Source organism: Mrakia frigida (genome assembly GCF_051309035.1).
Source record: "Mrakia frigida strain ATCC 22029 unplaced genomic scaffold BDY24scaffold_17, whole genome shotgun sequence".
Classification (NCBI taxonomy): domain Eukaryota; kingdom Fungi; phylum Basidiomycota; class Tremellomycetes; order Cystofilobasidiales; family Mrakiaceae; genus Mrakia; species Mrakia frigida.
This window is the reverse complement of record NW_027481264.1, coordinates 108,396-121,518: the sequence shown is the minus strand read 5'-3', so window position 1 is coordinate 121,518 and position 13,123 is coordinate 108,396. Positions and strand designations below refer to the sequence as shown.

The 13,123-nt window shown below is 53.6% G+C and overlaps 4 protein-coding genes across 4 annotated transcripts; 1 reads left to right on the top strand and 3 right to left on the bottom strand.

Moving 5' to 3' along the window:
- Positions 1 to 3: 3 nt before the first annotated feature.
- On the top strand, positions 4 to 2,595 carry BDY24DRAFT_415521 (pyridoxal phosphate-dependent transferase; the record flags this gene model as incomplete). The annotated part of the gene is made up of 14 exons (XM_076643456.1): positions 4 to 30; positions 312 to 544; positions 864 to 893; positions 964 to 977; positions 1,045 to 1,131; positions 1,201 to 1,231; positions 1,295 to 1,348; positions 1,431 to 1,526; positions 1,621 to 1,680; positions 1,760 to 1,790; positions 1,858 to 1,867; positions 1,941 to 1,981; positions 2,205 to 2,470; positions 2,559 to 2,595. 14 exons carry the CDS (start codon positions 4 to 6, stop codon positions 2,593 to 2,595), a joined length of 1,017 nt encoding a protein of 338 aa, XP_076496175.1.
- A 671-nt stretch (positions 2,596 to 3,266) lies between these two features.
- BDY24DRAFT_71112 (uncharacterized protein) lies at positions 3,267 to 8,609 on the bottom strand. Its single transcript, XM_076645076.1, has 19 exons — positions 8,569 to 8,609; positions 8,318 to 8,506; positions 6,709 to 8,185; positions 6,530 to 6,621; positions 6,429 to 6,452; positions 6,240 to 6,349; positions 5,919 to 6,146; positions 5,816 to 5,837; positions 5,660 to 5,740; positions 5,348 to 5,578; positions 5,004 to 5,267; positions 4,861 to 4,888; positions 4,699 to 4,770; positions 4,517 to 4,615; positions 4,329 to 4,442; positions 3,999 to 4,230; positions 3,868 to 3,914; positions 3,569 to 3,799; positions 3,267 to 3,487 (listed from the first exon to the last, which is right to left on the bottom strand). The coding sequence occupies exons 2-19, from the start codon at positions 8,356 to 8,358 to the stop codon at positions 3,317 to 3,319; spliced, it is 3,564 nt and encodes a 1,187-aa protein (XP_076496174.1). The 5' UTR covers positions 8,359 to 8,506; positions 8,569 to 8,609; the 3' UTR covers positions 3,267 to 3,316.
- Positions 8,610 to 9,274: 665 nt separating this feature from the next.
- On the bottom strand, positions 9,275 to 11,008 carry BDY24DRAFT_390335 (uncharacterized protein; the record flags this gene model as incomplete). The annotated part of the gene is made up of 6 exons (XM_076640642.1): positions 10,808 to 11,008; positions 10,664 to 10,723; positions 10,423 to 10,584; positions 10,236 to 10,313; positions 9,808 to 10,135; positions 9,275 to 9,593 (listed from the first exon to the last, which is right to left on the bottom strand). Coding segments are annotated over exons 1-6 (1,073 nt in total), but the record flags the coding sequence as incomplete, so codon positions are not given.
- On the bottom strand, positions 10,878 to 11,816 carry BDY24DRAFT_390333 (uncharacterized protein). Its single transcript, XM_076640641.1, has 3 exons — positions 11,550 to 11,816; positions 11,232 to 11,414; positions 10,878 to 11,153 (listed from the first exon to the last, which is right to left on the bottom strand). The coding sequence occupies exons 1-2, from the start codon at positions 11,745 to 11,747 to the stop codon at positions 11,367 to 11,369; spliced, it is 246 nt and encodes an 81-aa protein (XP_076496172.1). The 5' UTR covers positions 11,748 to 11,816; the 3' UTR covers positions 10,878 to 11,153; positions 11,232 to 11,366.
- Positions 11,817 to 13,123: the final 1,307 nt, after the last annotated feature.

Here is a 13,123-nt window from a genome sequence, read left to right as displayed (position 1 = left end):
AAAATGGGACTTCTCGCCAACGTCAAGTCTGTGCGTCCTCCTCCCTATCTTGAGCTTGAGCTCAATCTCTCCTCCCCTTCCCCCTCCCTGCCTCTTCGCTGACCCCCGATCCGTTGTACTCCCTCTCTCAACCTCGCCTCCTTCGTCACTACCTTCATGGAACCCAAGATTGAGCAGCTTATGAACGAGTCTCGTCGCCTCCTGGCCTTTTTGGGATCGAAAAAAGAAGCTGACCACAACGACGCGTCGCTTCTTCCCTTTCTCCTCCCCTCACCTCTTCCCATCCCTCCCTTCCTATTTTTAACACATAGCACGCTCATAAAAACTTCATTGACTACGAAGAGTATCCCGAGACGGTAGATCTGCAGAACAGGTCCGTCGCAATGATCGCAAAGCTCTTCATTCCCCCGTCGAGCCTGGAGACGACGCTACGGGAGTTTCGATCGACCATCGGATCGTCCGAGGCCATCATCCTCGCTGTTCTCGCCGTGAAGAAGAAGTGGAAGCTTGCTCGAAAGGCTGCTGGACTGAGCACCGAGAACCGGTCAGTCTCGTCCGTCTCTCTGCTCCTCCTCGACCTCTCGGTTCGAGTCGAACCTTCGATTGACGCATCTCAACTTTTTCGTTTTCCTGTGAAACAGGTCATGAGCTCAGCTGTTCAGGCGAGTCGACTTCTCCTCATCTTCCTTCTTTTCGAACTGGTTCTCTTCTTCGACCGGGTCCGACGCGAACTGACGCGTCTTCTCTTTCTCTTCTTTCCTACTTCGTTCACATAGGTTTGCTGGGAGAAGGCAACTCGATACCTGGAGATTGAGGAGAAGTTCGTCTTCTGTACCGAAGACCGATACGTGATCGATCCAAAGGGATGAGAACACGATCGGAGTCGTCGCTATGTCAGTTCACTCGTGTTCCAACGTATCATACCAAAGCTTTGCTGACCTACTCTGCTCTACTTTTGATCAGCCTCGGAACAACCTGTTTGTTGCCTCTCCCTTCGTCAACCGTTCGAGAACTCTTTGTTGACGTTCCCCGTCTCTCTCTCAGACACCGGACAGTATGAAGACGCTGCCGAGATCGCTCGTCTCCTCGATGAGAAGCACAAGAAGACCGGTCTCGACGTCAACATCCACGGTACGGTTTTTTTCTTCGAGTCTCCCGGTTCGACGCGTCGCTGATCTGGCTTGTGGTTTTATCTCTCAGTCGACGCTGCTTCTGGAGGATTCGTTGCTCCGTGAGTTCTAGTTCTTGTGCTGCTACCTTGATACAAGATTCTGACTTTAACCTTTCATCACAGCTTCGTCAACCCTGATCTCATCTGGGACTTCCGTATTTCAGGTCGTCGGGCAGTGTAAGTGCAGCCGTCGCCCTCGACTCCCCTCTTTCTCTTCCTGACCCTCTTCTCTCTCTATTTCAGACGCTGTTCTCATCAGATATGGAAAATCGGGCTTCAGATCGATCATGAGCAACATCCAGAACACGAGCGACTTCATTGCCGAGGAGCTCGTCAAGACCGGACGCTTCACCATGTTCGTTCCCTTCTTGTCTCTCGTCGCGTCGCTGATCACTGTTCCGAGTCGTGTTTTCGAATGTGGCTGACCTCAACTTCATTTCTCTGATCAGAATGAGCGAAGGAGAGGGGAAGGGACTTCCCTTGATCGCGTTCGAGCTTCATTACGACGAGTGAGTTTTCTTCTTCTTCCCTCGTCGTCTATCTTGCATCGGGTTCTCGGTGTTGACAGCTCTTTTTCGTGTGCCCCAGGTTAGCAATCGCTTCTCAGCTTCGACAGAGGGTGAGTCGTCTTAATTCTTCAAACAGAACCCCGTTGCTGATCCCTCCAACTCTTTCGCTTCGTTCAGAACTGGGTTTGTGACCTCTCCCCCTATCCGACTCAGCATCCTCTCTTCGTTCACTAATATTAATCATTCTCTCTCATCCTCAGATCGTTCCCGCTTACACCTGGCTCCCAACGCGAAGAACGTCGTGAGTCGCGTCTCCATCTCTCGCTCTTCCCAACCCCATGCTCGCCCTTTCTTCCCATCTCCGTACTCGACCTTTTCCCTCCTTTCCTTCCCGTTTTATTTCCATCACCCCGTCTCTCCTGTAACACTTCAAGCAAGGGTCCACCCCTCCCGTCCTCCTTTCCGTACCGGCCAAATCGAAACTGACCTCGCTCTTTCTTCGCCCTCTATTCTTTCTCTTCCAGAGATTGATTCGGGTGGTCTGTAGAGCCGACATGTCTCGAGGACGAGCTGAGCTTCTCCTTCGATATCTCGAGGACGCCTGCAAGCAACTCGACATAATGAGCAAGAACACGATCGACGAGATCTCTCACCACGCTATCGCTCTTCGAAAGCAGAAGCATCACGACCGAGGGTCCGTCCGACACCACAAGGCCGGTCACGGAGAAGAGGGACAGCCCAGAGGCGACGGAACCGCTCCTTCCATGGGAGATAAGACCCATGCTGGTGAGTCTCTCTTGCTTTCCTTCTCGCGTTTCGGTTCGAGTCGTCTCGACGGCTAGTCTAGCTTACTTCCCGTCCTCGCTTCGTTTTTGCAGTCTGCTAAGGACGGAGAAGATACCTTCGAAGGGTTGATGTCATGAATCACGAACTTGAGTATCTGGTGCTAGGCGAGCGAAGGAAAAGGCAAACGAAGAGGCGAGTTCAACGTGCGAGAGAGGGAAAGGAAACAAGCGGAAAAGAAACAAGAGGATCATAAAGGAGACTATTGGTACACATGGTATCAAACGCTATCAATCTCTCCTCATTTCCCTCGTCGTCGAGCGACTTGACTCTTGGCCTTGGGCTGAGAAAACGAAGAGGTAAAGAAAGGGAGACGTGTCTTGATCAGCTCTTCGACTTCTCGTTGCTCAAACGACGTTGATCGGGTAACTCACGGCAGCTGACGTCACCGGTCCTACCGAAGTAGTCAATCCGGTGCTGTTGTTCTGGGAAAGAAGAGACAACGGGACGAAGAGTCAGCAAGGCGAAGCGAAACACGACGCGTCGAAAAGAAAACAAAGCGAAAGACTCACCCTCGACTTCTTCGGAGCAGAAACGGTACTCGACTCTGCATCATAGTCTCCCAAGTCCTCCAATCCCATCCCTCTCTTCCTACTTCCAGAGGTAGCGTCGGCAGCTCCTCGAGGAACGACGGCTCCTGAAGCGGAAGTCCTTGGAGGCGAGAGACCGACCATCTGCGTTTCTGCTTCTGGCGACTCGGGACTGGCTTCGTCGGATCGGTTCCTGCACGAGAAGAAGTTGGTAGAAGAAGAGTCAGCCTCGAATCGAAGCTTGAAAGGAAGAGAAACGCAGCTCACTTGCTCGACGGACGAGACGGGACCGGAGGCGGAAGCATCTTCGACGAAGCCTTGAGAGCCGACTTCAAAGGTCCAGGCTGCTTGCTCGATCCAGCGGCGGCGGTGTGAGGAGTTGGAGACGTTGGCGAGTCGAGTTTCCTGTTCCCACTTCCGCCCGAGCCTGAGGACTGAAGGGAAACAAAGAAGAAGGAAGAGCTCCTTCAGCCTCGATTCGTCCAACAACGAGCGGACAAGAAGCTTGGACTCACGTCTTCCTGTTCTTGCTCGGAGGCTGGAGAGCTGACGGCGTAGCGATCTGGTTCGATGAGGTTTCGAGGTTTGCCGACGTTGGCTCTGGCGAGTCTGCGCCGCGGAACGAGGGGAACGAACGATCTCGAGTCAGAACGAAAGGAGTCGAGATGGATCAAGAACATAACGAAGACTGACTTGGCTTCGAGGTCCTTCTTCTCTCGTTCGAGCGTCTTGACCTTGTTGTCCAGCTGGAGGACGGAAGGAAGCAAAGTCAGCACCGGCTCGGAGAACGCGTCGTCACGTCCAATATACGTACCATCTTGATCTTATTTCCAAGACCGACGTCTCGATTTCCGAAGGAGTCTGATCAGGGCCAACCGATCAAAGGTCAGCTGACGGGTTCGAGGAGGGAGGGAAGGACGAAGGAAGGTCGAAGGGAAGACTAACTTTCGATCACGACTGTGATTGCATCGACAGCCTTTCCTTCGTCTGGATCCAACGGGCCACTCTTGTGCTGGAACCTATCGGCGAGAGTTCTCTTCTTCTCCTGGAGCTCTTGGACGGTGTTTTGAAGACTCGAAGCCTGTCGCTTGTACTTGTCGATCGCTTCCTTGTCCGAGGCAGCGTTGATTCGAAGGGAGGAGAGAGCGTTGACGGTATGTTCGAGTTCGGATTTCATCTGGAGAGAGAACGTGGGTGGAGAGAGATCCAGTCAGCCAGGCGAAAGAACAAGCAGAAGCGGGCGTCGTATGAGCGGAGGGAAAGGACACGACGAACCTGCTTCTGATTCTCCTCAGCCGCGACCCTCTTCGACTCAGCTTCGGCGAGTTTCGATTCGAGAGAAGAAGCAGCGTCAACCTGTTTCTGAAGATCGACGACTTGAACATTAGCCTATCAACGAGGAGAAGGAGAAAGACGCGTCAGTCGGAAGAGAAACGAGAGCCGTTGAAATCTCGGAGACGCACCTTCTTCAACTGAGTAGCCGAATCAGCACTAGAAGCCTCTGCAGCCTTGAGGTTCTGAGCAAGGATGTCGAACTCGGATCGAGAATGGCTCGCGTCGCCCTGAACAAAGTGGAAGAAACCGAGGAGTCAACTTTGACTTCGGTTCGAGATTCAGACAAGAAGGCTCAGATCTTCGGACTCACTGAGGAAGTCGATCCTCCACTGTTGAGTTCTTGGATCTTCTGGCGTAGTTCTTCGACTGACCTCTCGAGTCCCTGTGGAGTGAATGAAGGGAAAGGAGGAGGGAAGGATGTCAGCGAAACGACCTCTCCTCCAACCCCAAACTCTGGCATTTCGGCTCTCACCTTCTTGTCCTTGGTGAGCTCTTGAACCCTGTAGTCGACGTCGAAGAAAAACCAAAACCGAAGTGAGCTTTCGTCGTTCGTCTCGAGCATCGTACCAGCCTCAAACCACCTCGAGCCTCGAAGGAAAGAGAAATCGAACTCACCTCCCCTCCGATCCCTTGAATAGCGTCTCACTCGCCTCCAGCTTCGTCCTCGTGACATCCAGGTTCCTCGTCACCTCGAAATGTTCCTTCTTGATATCCTCGAGAGCTTCGGCGAGCGAGTTGATCTTCTGCTCCTTCTCCTCGACGGCCTTCTTGCCTTCCTCTCGAGCAGCCTTGAGGTCCTCGGTCGCTCGGGAGAGATGACCTTCGAGTTCCTCGAGTCGAGTTCGAGCGTTTCCGAGATCGGTCTTGAATGCTTCGGAGCTAGATCCAGAAATCAAGGGAAGAGACCGAAGGAGTCAGTGATCCAGACGCGTCGAATGAAAGTCGAGTCTGAGACACACGTCTTCTTAGCTTCCTCAACAGCTTTCGTCTGAGTTCCAAGGTCTCGTTGGAGGTTGGCGACGAGTCCCTCCTTCTCCTGAAGACTCTTGTCGAGATCAGTGATTTTCTGCTGAAGGACGGGGAGTTCGGGTTCCTTAGCGGCGAGCTGAGTCTTGCACTGGTCGATTTCTCGTTCGCATTCGGCGGCTGCTGCTTCGAGGTCGCTGGTGTTTCCTTCGGCCTTCGTCAACCTGGAACGAGACAAAAGAGAAAGGATCAAAGTTCAGACGAGAGAGGGAGAGAGGGGAGGAGGCGAAGGAGGAAGCACTCACAGCTCTCGAAGAGTCTTGAGCTCTTTCTTGAGTTCCTCGACGGCTGCTCGGTGCTCTCTGTTGATGACCTTGATGTCCTCGCTGTTGATTCGAAGAGGGAAAAGGATATCAGGAAACTGTTTCAAGGTTTCTTTCGAGGTAGAGAAGACAGCTCACACCAAAGCGTTGATGCTCGAGTCTGGAAGAAAAGGGAAGCGCGTCGTCAGTCCCCCGTTTCCTCTCCTCCGTCACTCGACTCTTTGAGATCGAAGCTACTCACCCTTCTTCACAGACTCCTCCTCGAGATATCCAACTCGATTCGACTTCTCGGCGAGATCGCTAGCCTTGTTGGAGAGATCTTCCTTGAGAACGGCGAGCGACTGTTCCGACTTGGTCGCTCTGGCTTCGGCTTCGTCTTTGGAGACTTGAAGGGGTAGGAGGACCTCCTTGAGAGCTGAACGTTGACGCTCGAACCAGGTATTTCCAGATCGAAGGAGATCTTCTCGAGCTGTGGAAGCAACGAGGACGAAAGAGGGAGACGTCAGTCGAGCGGCGGGAGAGACGCGACGAGGAGAAAAAGCAACGTAGCAGGAAGACGAACTTGTATCCCACTCGTGAAGCTCATTGATGACAGCTTGGTATCCCTCAACTTCCTTGCTCATGGCGGCTCTTGAATCGTCGAGATCCTTCTTAGACTTGATGATTCCAGTGCTGAGCGAAACGAAGGAAAGTTCAGCGGACGTCTTCGAGCGAGCTCATCGAGCGTTCGAGTCCGCTCAAGTAGACTTACACGGTATCCTCGACATCGGCGAACCTATTCGGAGTGGCACAAAATAAGTCAGCCGGACGAAGAGCGAGAAGGGCAAAGAGAGGAAGAGGAAAGAGACTCACTTCCTCCTGATCTCAGTAGCCAGCTTCTTCGCCGTAGCAACCTGCGCCTCGAGCTCTTTCTGCCTCTTCTCGTGACTCCCAATCTCAAGTTTCTGCTCAACCCATCCAAAGACGACGCATACACGCAGTCAGCTTGGCCTCGAACGCGTCGAAAGCCAACGAACAGAGCTGAAACTCACAAGTCTCGTAATCTCCTCTCCTCTGCGCTCGAACTGAGAGACCGTATCCTCGAGATCCCTTACGACTCTCGACACCTTCCTTCGAGGGTTCTCCTTGTCGTCGTCGTTCGGCCTCTTCCTCCTCTCCCCTCCTCCTCCTCCAGAAACTGCTGACGGCTTTCTCGCTCCGCTCCCACTCCCCGAGGGCCCTCCTTCTACAGGAAGCAACCTCCTTCTCGTTCCATCTGCTCCATTCGAAGGTTTGGGAGCTCCTCCTCCTCCTCCTACGGGCGATGCATCTCCTCCGAGCGAGTTTCCAGAGCTTGTTCCACTGACTGGCTTCGACCTGACTCTTTGCTGCTGTTGACCTTTACCTGACGAAGTTCCGACGACGACGATCTCTGGGTTGGGATGAGAGGGACCTCCTCCTCCTCCTCCTGATTGGCTGGTGACGTGCTTGAAAGCTTCTTCGGGTCGAGCAGAGTGGGAGCGACGACCTGTCGAGGCGGAAGCGGCCGGAGGTGGTTTCGAGACGGGAGGGTTCTTGGTCGTTGGTTTCGAAGGGAGACGAGGAGGGTTGCTGGTGTTGGGTTCGTCGAAGACAGGATCGTCATCGCAGTTGGTGGCAGGTGGAGAGTTGAAGTACTCGGAGACGGTGGGATCTCTTCCTCCTCCTCCGGTTGTTCGAGACGACGAGGATGGTCTCTGTTCGAACGACGTCTTGGCTCCAGCGTAGGCTCCGAATCCTTGACCGGACGGGATCTTCTCTGCTGCTCGAGGCTTCCCCTTCAAGCTCTCAACCGAAGATCCGAGACCTTCGTCGTCCAACTCGTCCTGCTCGAGGTCGGTCCTCGTCCCTCCTCGTCCGCTCGACTTGGCTCTCTCTCCTACCCCTGCTCCTCTAGTTCCCATTCGAGACTGCTGCTGCTGAGTTATAGACGGTCTCGTTTGCTTGTTCGAAGGCTGCTGATCGTGGCGAGACGATGTTGGACGAGGAGGACTGGCGGATGGAGGAGGTCGATGTTTGGAGGAAGGTGAATGCGTGCTGCTGCTGTTGTTGTTCGATGGACCAGTTCCTGGTCGAGTAGATTCGGTTCGAGTGGGAAGTTTGAGAAGCTGACTTGGTCCCGAGACCCAAGTCTTGGAAGCATCCGATGGGGTCAAGGAAGAAGAAGGAGAAGCGGCGGGAGGAGGAGCGTGGGAACGATTCGGAGGAGCGGGTTTCGTGGACGACGACGAGGAGGACGAGGACGGCTGCTGCTGATGATGAGACTTGAACGAGGAGGAAGATGCTCCGAAGGTGGGCTGTTCGTTTTGAAAGAAGGGGGGGGAGGAGGATGCAGGATCGGGAGGATGGGGACCTCCAGTTCGATTCAGGTTCGCGAAACCTGAGGGAGGAGGTCCCTTGTTGAGAGGTTTTGCAAACGAGAAGGAAGCTGAAGTCTCGGCTTCGAGATTTGAGATGGTCCATGACTCTGAGTTCGAGGAGGACTCGGGTCTGAAGGAAAGGGAAAAGAAGAAAGAGAGATGGTCAATCGAGGGAGAGCGAGATGGACGAAGCTCAACACCCTTCCTTCCTCCTCCACATTGCCCTCTCCCCTCGAGTATGCAAGAAAGGCGAGCTGCTTACCTGTTTTTGGAAGGAGCACCAGTGGGAGAATCGTTCGCCATGACTGGTTGTCGAAAGAAAAGAGAAGAAGAGGGAGGATCGAGGGAGGGAAGGCGAGGAAGGAAGGGAAGAAGATGGAGGGAAGAAGGTCCTTTCAAGCGTTCGCAGTACGAGAGGCTGGAGGGCGGATTTAGCGTGAAAGAGGTCAAGCTGTATACAGATAAGGAGGTCAGCTTCCACCTTCTACGAGGAGAGGGAATGGATGGACGTACGAGAAGGACAGAAGGAAGGAGTCAGAGATGGTCGTGGTCGAGGGAGAAAGTCGAAGGAGAGATTCTCGAGAAGATCAATCGCTGTTTCGCCCCCTTCTCGAATTCGGGTCAACATTTAATCTTGGGTATGAGTGAGTACCGTCTTGCTATCGTCACCTTCATGTCTTCGAGTCGATGGGAAAACTTCCTGCCTCGATGCTTCGGCTCTCCTCTTCACTCCTCCACCGTCGCGCCTCCTCGTTGCTGGTTCCCCTATCTAAATTGACACCTTCGCTCTACGGATCTGGTGTTGGTTTAGTAGTCGAGGAAATTTAGATCTTCAAATTTCCAGCTAGGCAAACGTCCTTTTCTTTGTCCAGCCAGACCAACTCAACGACGCGCGCATCGTCTCGACTCTCCCTCCACCTTCGTCGGCTCATCAGCCATCCAACGAGTCAATACCCCATTGACACTTTCTATGGCAAGCTCAATGTGAGGAACAACGGTTAGATCGAAAAGCTTGAAACAGATGGAGAGGAAGCGAACGAGGCGCGTTTCGCTGATCATCTCCGGATGCCCTAGTCTAACCTCCCGCCTCTGTGCAGAAGTCCTTTGAAACTGGCTCGTAGGTACACTTTTTGAGCTGCGGGACTTCTAAGGACTGTCACCGTCTCTGGGGTCGGGGGAGAAAGACGTTCTCGACGCGTCGTCTCCTGTTTCGAAAGGAGGGAGAAAGAGTCATACGAGAACGAACGAGAGGCCGAAGCGATATAGAACTAGAGAATGACAATATGAGGCAATGGAAAAATAAGAAAGAAGCCAGTAGGAGACGGAGAGGAGGGAACAAAACGATGCAAAACCAGGGGACCAAAGGCGAGAGAGGATGGAGGGGGAGAGGCGAGAGAGGGACGAAAAGGAAAGAAGACACCGTAAACAGAGAAGAGAGAGATAAGGAAGGATGATATGTACGGGGTGGGGAGCCGATAGAAGAGAAAGAGAGAGAGAGGGGTCGGAGGGAGGGGATCGGACGAAAATGAGGAAAGGGAAGAACGAAACGGCGACGAAAGCAAACGAAGAAGAAACAAACGCGAGAGTATCTACTAGTCTACCTCTTCGAGAGTCCACCGGAGCTGTTCCAATCGACCCAAAATCCCAAACCCTGAGAACAACCGTCCCCGAACACGAAGATCGTCGCAGAGCATCCCGAGAACGTAGATTCGAAAGATCCGGAACTCCTTGACGCGGGCGGCTCCGTCTTCTCCGAGGCAGTGGTTGTCGGCGTTGGGGAAGGGGTTTTGGGTCGACGCGTCCACCATGAAGTCGATGATCTCCGTCACTCGAGAGAGGGGGACGACGGTTGAAGAAAAGAGCTCCATCAGATGTCCGAGGTAGGTCTCGAGAGCAGTGATCTTCTTCTTGTGCTTTGAAGAGTTTGAGGCGTTAGGTAGGAGGTGTTTGACGAGGGAGGAGGCGATGTTGGCGTGAGGGAGGGAGAGAACCGAGGTGATGCGAGCGGATGGGAGTTCGGGAATCCTGCCTTGGCGCTGCTTGATAGAGTAGTTTGAGAAGACATCCTCATCCTCCGAGGCTGAGAAGAACACGGGGAGGGAAACGGGTCAGCACGACCGCTCTTTCGTCTCGAGAACTCGTCGACGAAGAGAGAGGAAGAAAAGAGAGATTTTGCTCACCTTGGACGGTGAGGAAGGATCGGCCGGCTGATCCACTCTGTGAACCAAAGAAACTTTGGCAGTCACGTTTAATAGCATCTGAGAGGGCAAGAAGAGGAAGGGGGGAAGAGGTCGAAGGTCAGCGGCGTGCTTTTGAGTCGCGAAGCGTCGAGAGAAAGTCGAGTGCGTTCGACTGCGTTCAACTTACCAGGAGACGGAGATGCTTTAGTGCTGGTAGAGGTGACCTTCTGACCGATGGGACGTCTTGGAGCAAGAGAGAGAGGAGAGGGAGAGGGAGCAGCGACGAGAGCGACGGCGGCGGCGACAGCAGTAGCAGCGATGGCAGCGTCTTGCTCCTCCTCAACTCGACCTGGTAGAGTCAAAACAAGAGGTAAGAGGAGGAGTCAGTTCTCGACGCGTGAAACGAAGCGTGAAGATTGAAAACTCACGACGAGCCTCAGCGAGATGATCGTTCTCGAGAACCATCTTTTTCCAAGCGGACTCGAGAACTGTATACATGGAAGGGGACAGAGAAGAACGAGACGAAGTCAATGATCAGCGCTTGCAAACGACGTGTCGTCAAAACAACTCACAGCCAAGCTTCGACTCCTCGAGGACGATATGTCGCCTGACGTCCTTGATTCTCCAGATTCTCCAGATCGTCTCCCGATCCTGACTCTTCTCGAGGACAGACTGTCCTTTGAACCAAGCTCGAGTCCTCTCGACGTCCGAAACGATCTTGTCCAACGACGACGACCTCCCTCTCATCCTTGACCGCAAAGGCAAGGTCGTAGGTGGCGCGGGAGCGGTCGATCCGTTGCTGACGCGAGAACAGCTCGAAGATGTCGTTGTAAAGGGTGATGAGGAAGCTGGGACGGTGTTTCCACTTCAAGGCGTGTCGGAGGAACGAGTCGAAGAGGAGGCCAGAGACTGAGAGGGCTGGAGAAACCGAAGAGAGAAGATAGCATCAGCGTTCGGAGTCGAAGTCGGAGGGAAAAGCGGAAGAACAATGCTTACTGAGAAGGTTCCCTGTATTACCGATCTCTTGAAACTCCTTGGGTCGAAGGAGTGTGAGAAGGGTGGGGATTCAAAACCAAATCCGAGCACTCTCCGGCATCCATCCGTTCCAAGTGATCCGAAGAGTCATGTTGCTCAGAGTGAGAGGCCTCTGAGTGATTTGGTTGAAGAGGAGGAAAGCATCTTCTTGGGATGGAAGAGCGAGGATTTCGAGGTGATGGAAGGAGTCGACGTCGAGGGAAGGGCGACGGGGTGCGGGAGAGAAGAGAGAGTTCAGCTCGGAGAAGGGGAATGATGAGCGAAAGGGATCAAACTCACGAGTAGTGGCAGGAAGCTCATCAGGTCCTGTGGCCTTTTGAGGACGACTCTTCGATGGAGGAGAGGAGAAACAACGTCGAGGAACCTCTGCGAGACGGAGCACCAAGCGGCGAGGGTGGACGGGGAGTCCCATGAGTGCTCGATGATCTTGTCGATGATCTCTAGAGGAACTCGAGGAGGGGGAGAAGGGCTCGACATAGTCGGTAGAGGTGGAAGGAAGGGGGAGGGTAGGTGTAAGGAAGAAGGAGGGAGGGAGAGGAGGTTGATGCAGTCGGAGGGGAACCAGCTTCCCTCTCTGTTTTTCTCCTTCTTTATCGAGTTTTCGCAGCCCTCACCGTCCTCCTTTTTCTCCGAAACGTCCAAGTTTTACGCAGAAGCTTCCTACCTCAAATCTGAGTCTCCCGAGCTACTTTTATTCGGTTCAATGCGAGATCTATGGACAGTTCTAGCCTTGGGCTGAATCGACCGGGAGGTGAGCTCGACCTTCCCTTCCCTCTCCCTTCAGCCTTTGATTTCTCAGCTCCTCGTAACTCTCAGGTCCCCTTCTTTCGACCTGAGAAGCTTCATATATGTTAGTTCCATTAATCATTGTCGATGTAGCACCTATAGCCTCAACTGTATAGATATCCCCGTTCTCGTTCCACTCTCCCCCCCCTCCTCCTCTCCCTCCTCCCTTGCCTCGAACGCCTCCAGCTACCCAGCCTCGTCGAGATTATCGAAGAGGCCACAAACGAGTCCCTCGATATAGAGGATGGTCTTCCTTCTTGAGACTAATTCTAAGACCCGCAAATTTTCCTCCTCGCCTCCTCAACTCCCGTCGGACTTCAACGAGCGGGGGCTGAGCTCGGAACCGTCCTTCTCGCCTTTCGGTTCCCTTTCTCTTCGATCTACGACGCACATTGACATCAGTACATGCTGAACCCAGGTCCTCCGGGCCCTCAACACCATCATAAAAGACGTCGAAAGAGAAACGGCGTTGAGAGCCGCGTCGCCCCTCTCATCCTCTTCTTTCGAGCCTCTCGATCCCTTGGTAGGAGGTACAGATGAAGTCTAGATTGCTGAAAAGGGATGTCATAGCTGCTTGAAGGCAAAGTAGTAGAGGTTTCGTGATGAATAGGAAAGCAAACGACCAAAGCGACTCCGAGGTGGAGATCGACGCGACGACGCCTTCTGGTTCTCGTACAGTCAGCGAGGGCGGTATGGGACTGGAGAGGCAGGCCGGGAAAGAGAGAAAAGAAGGAAAGGTCAGTTTGTTTCCAGCAGGTGATGAAAGAGCGACCTCGTGAGAGGAGAGACTCACTGGAGACGTGATCAAAAGAGCGAAGGGCAAAAGACGAGTGCCAGAAGACGTGAGAGACCACGAGCTACGATCTGATGGAGAAGTTATGAATGTCAAAGTCAGTCAGGTCACGGAGGAAGGGAGAAAGTGGATGGGAGGGCGCTACATACAGGATTAAGCAAGGAGGGAAGAAGGCAGACGAGACCGATCCGAAAACGAAGAGCCGAGGCAAGAGCAGGCTTTCCGACGGACGGTGAGGAGGAAGATACGAGAGGGTTGAAGAGTAGGTGCCGAG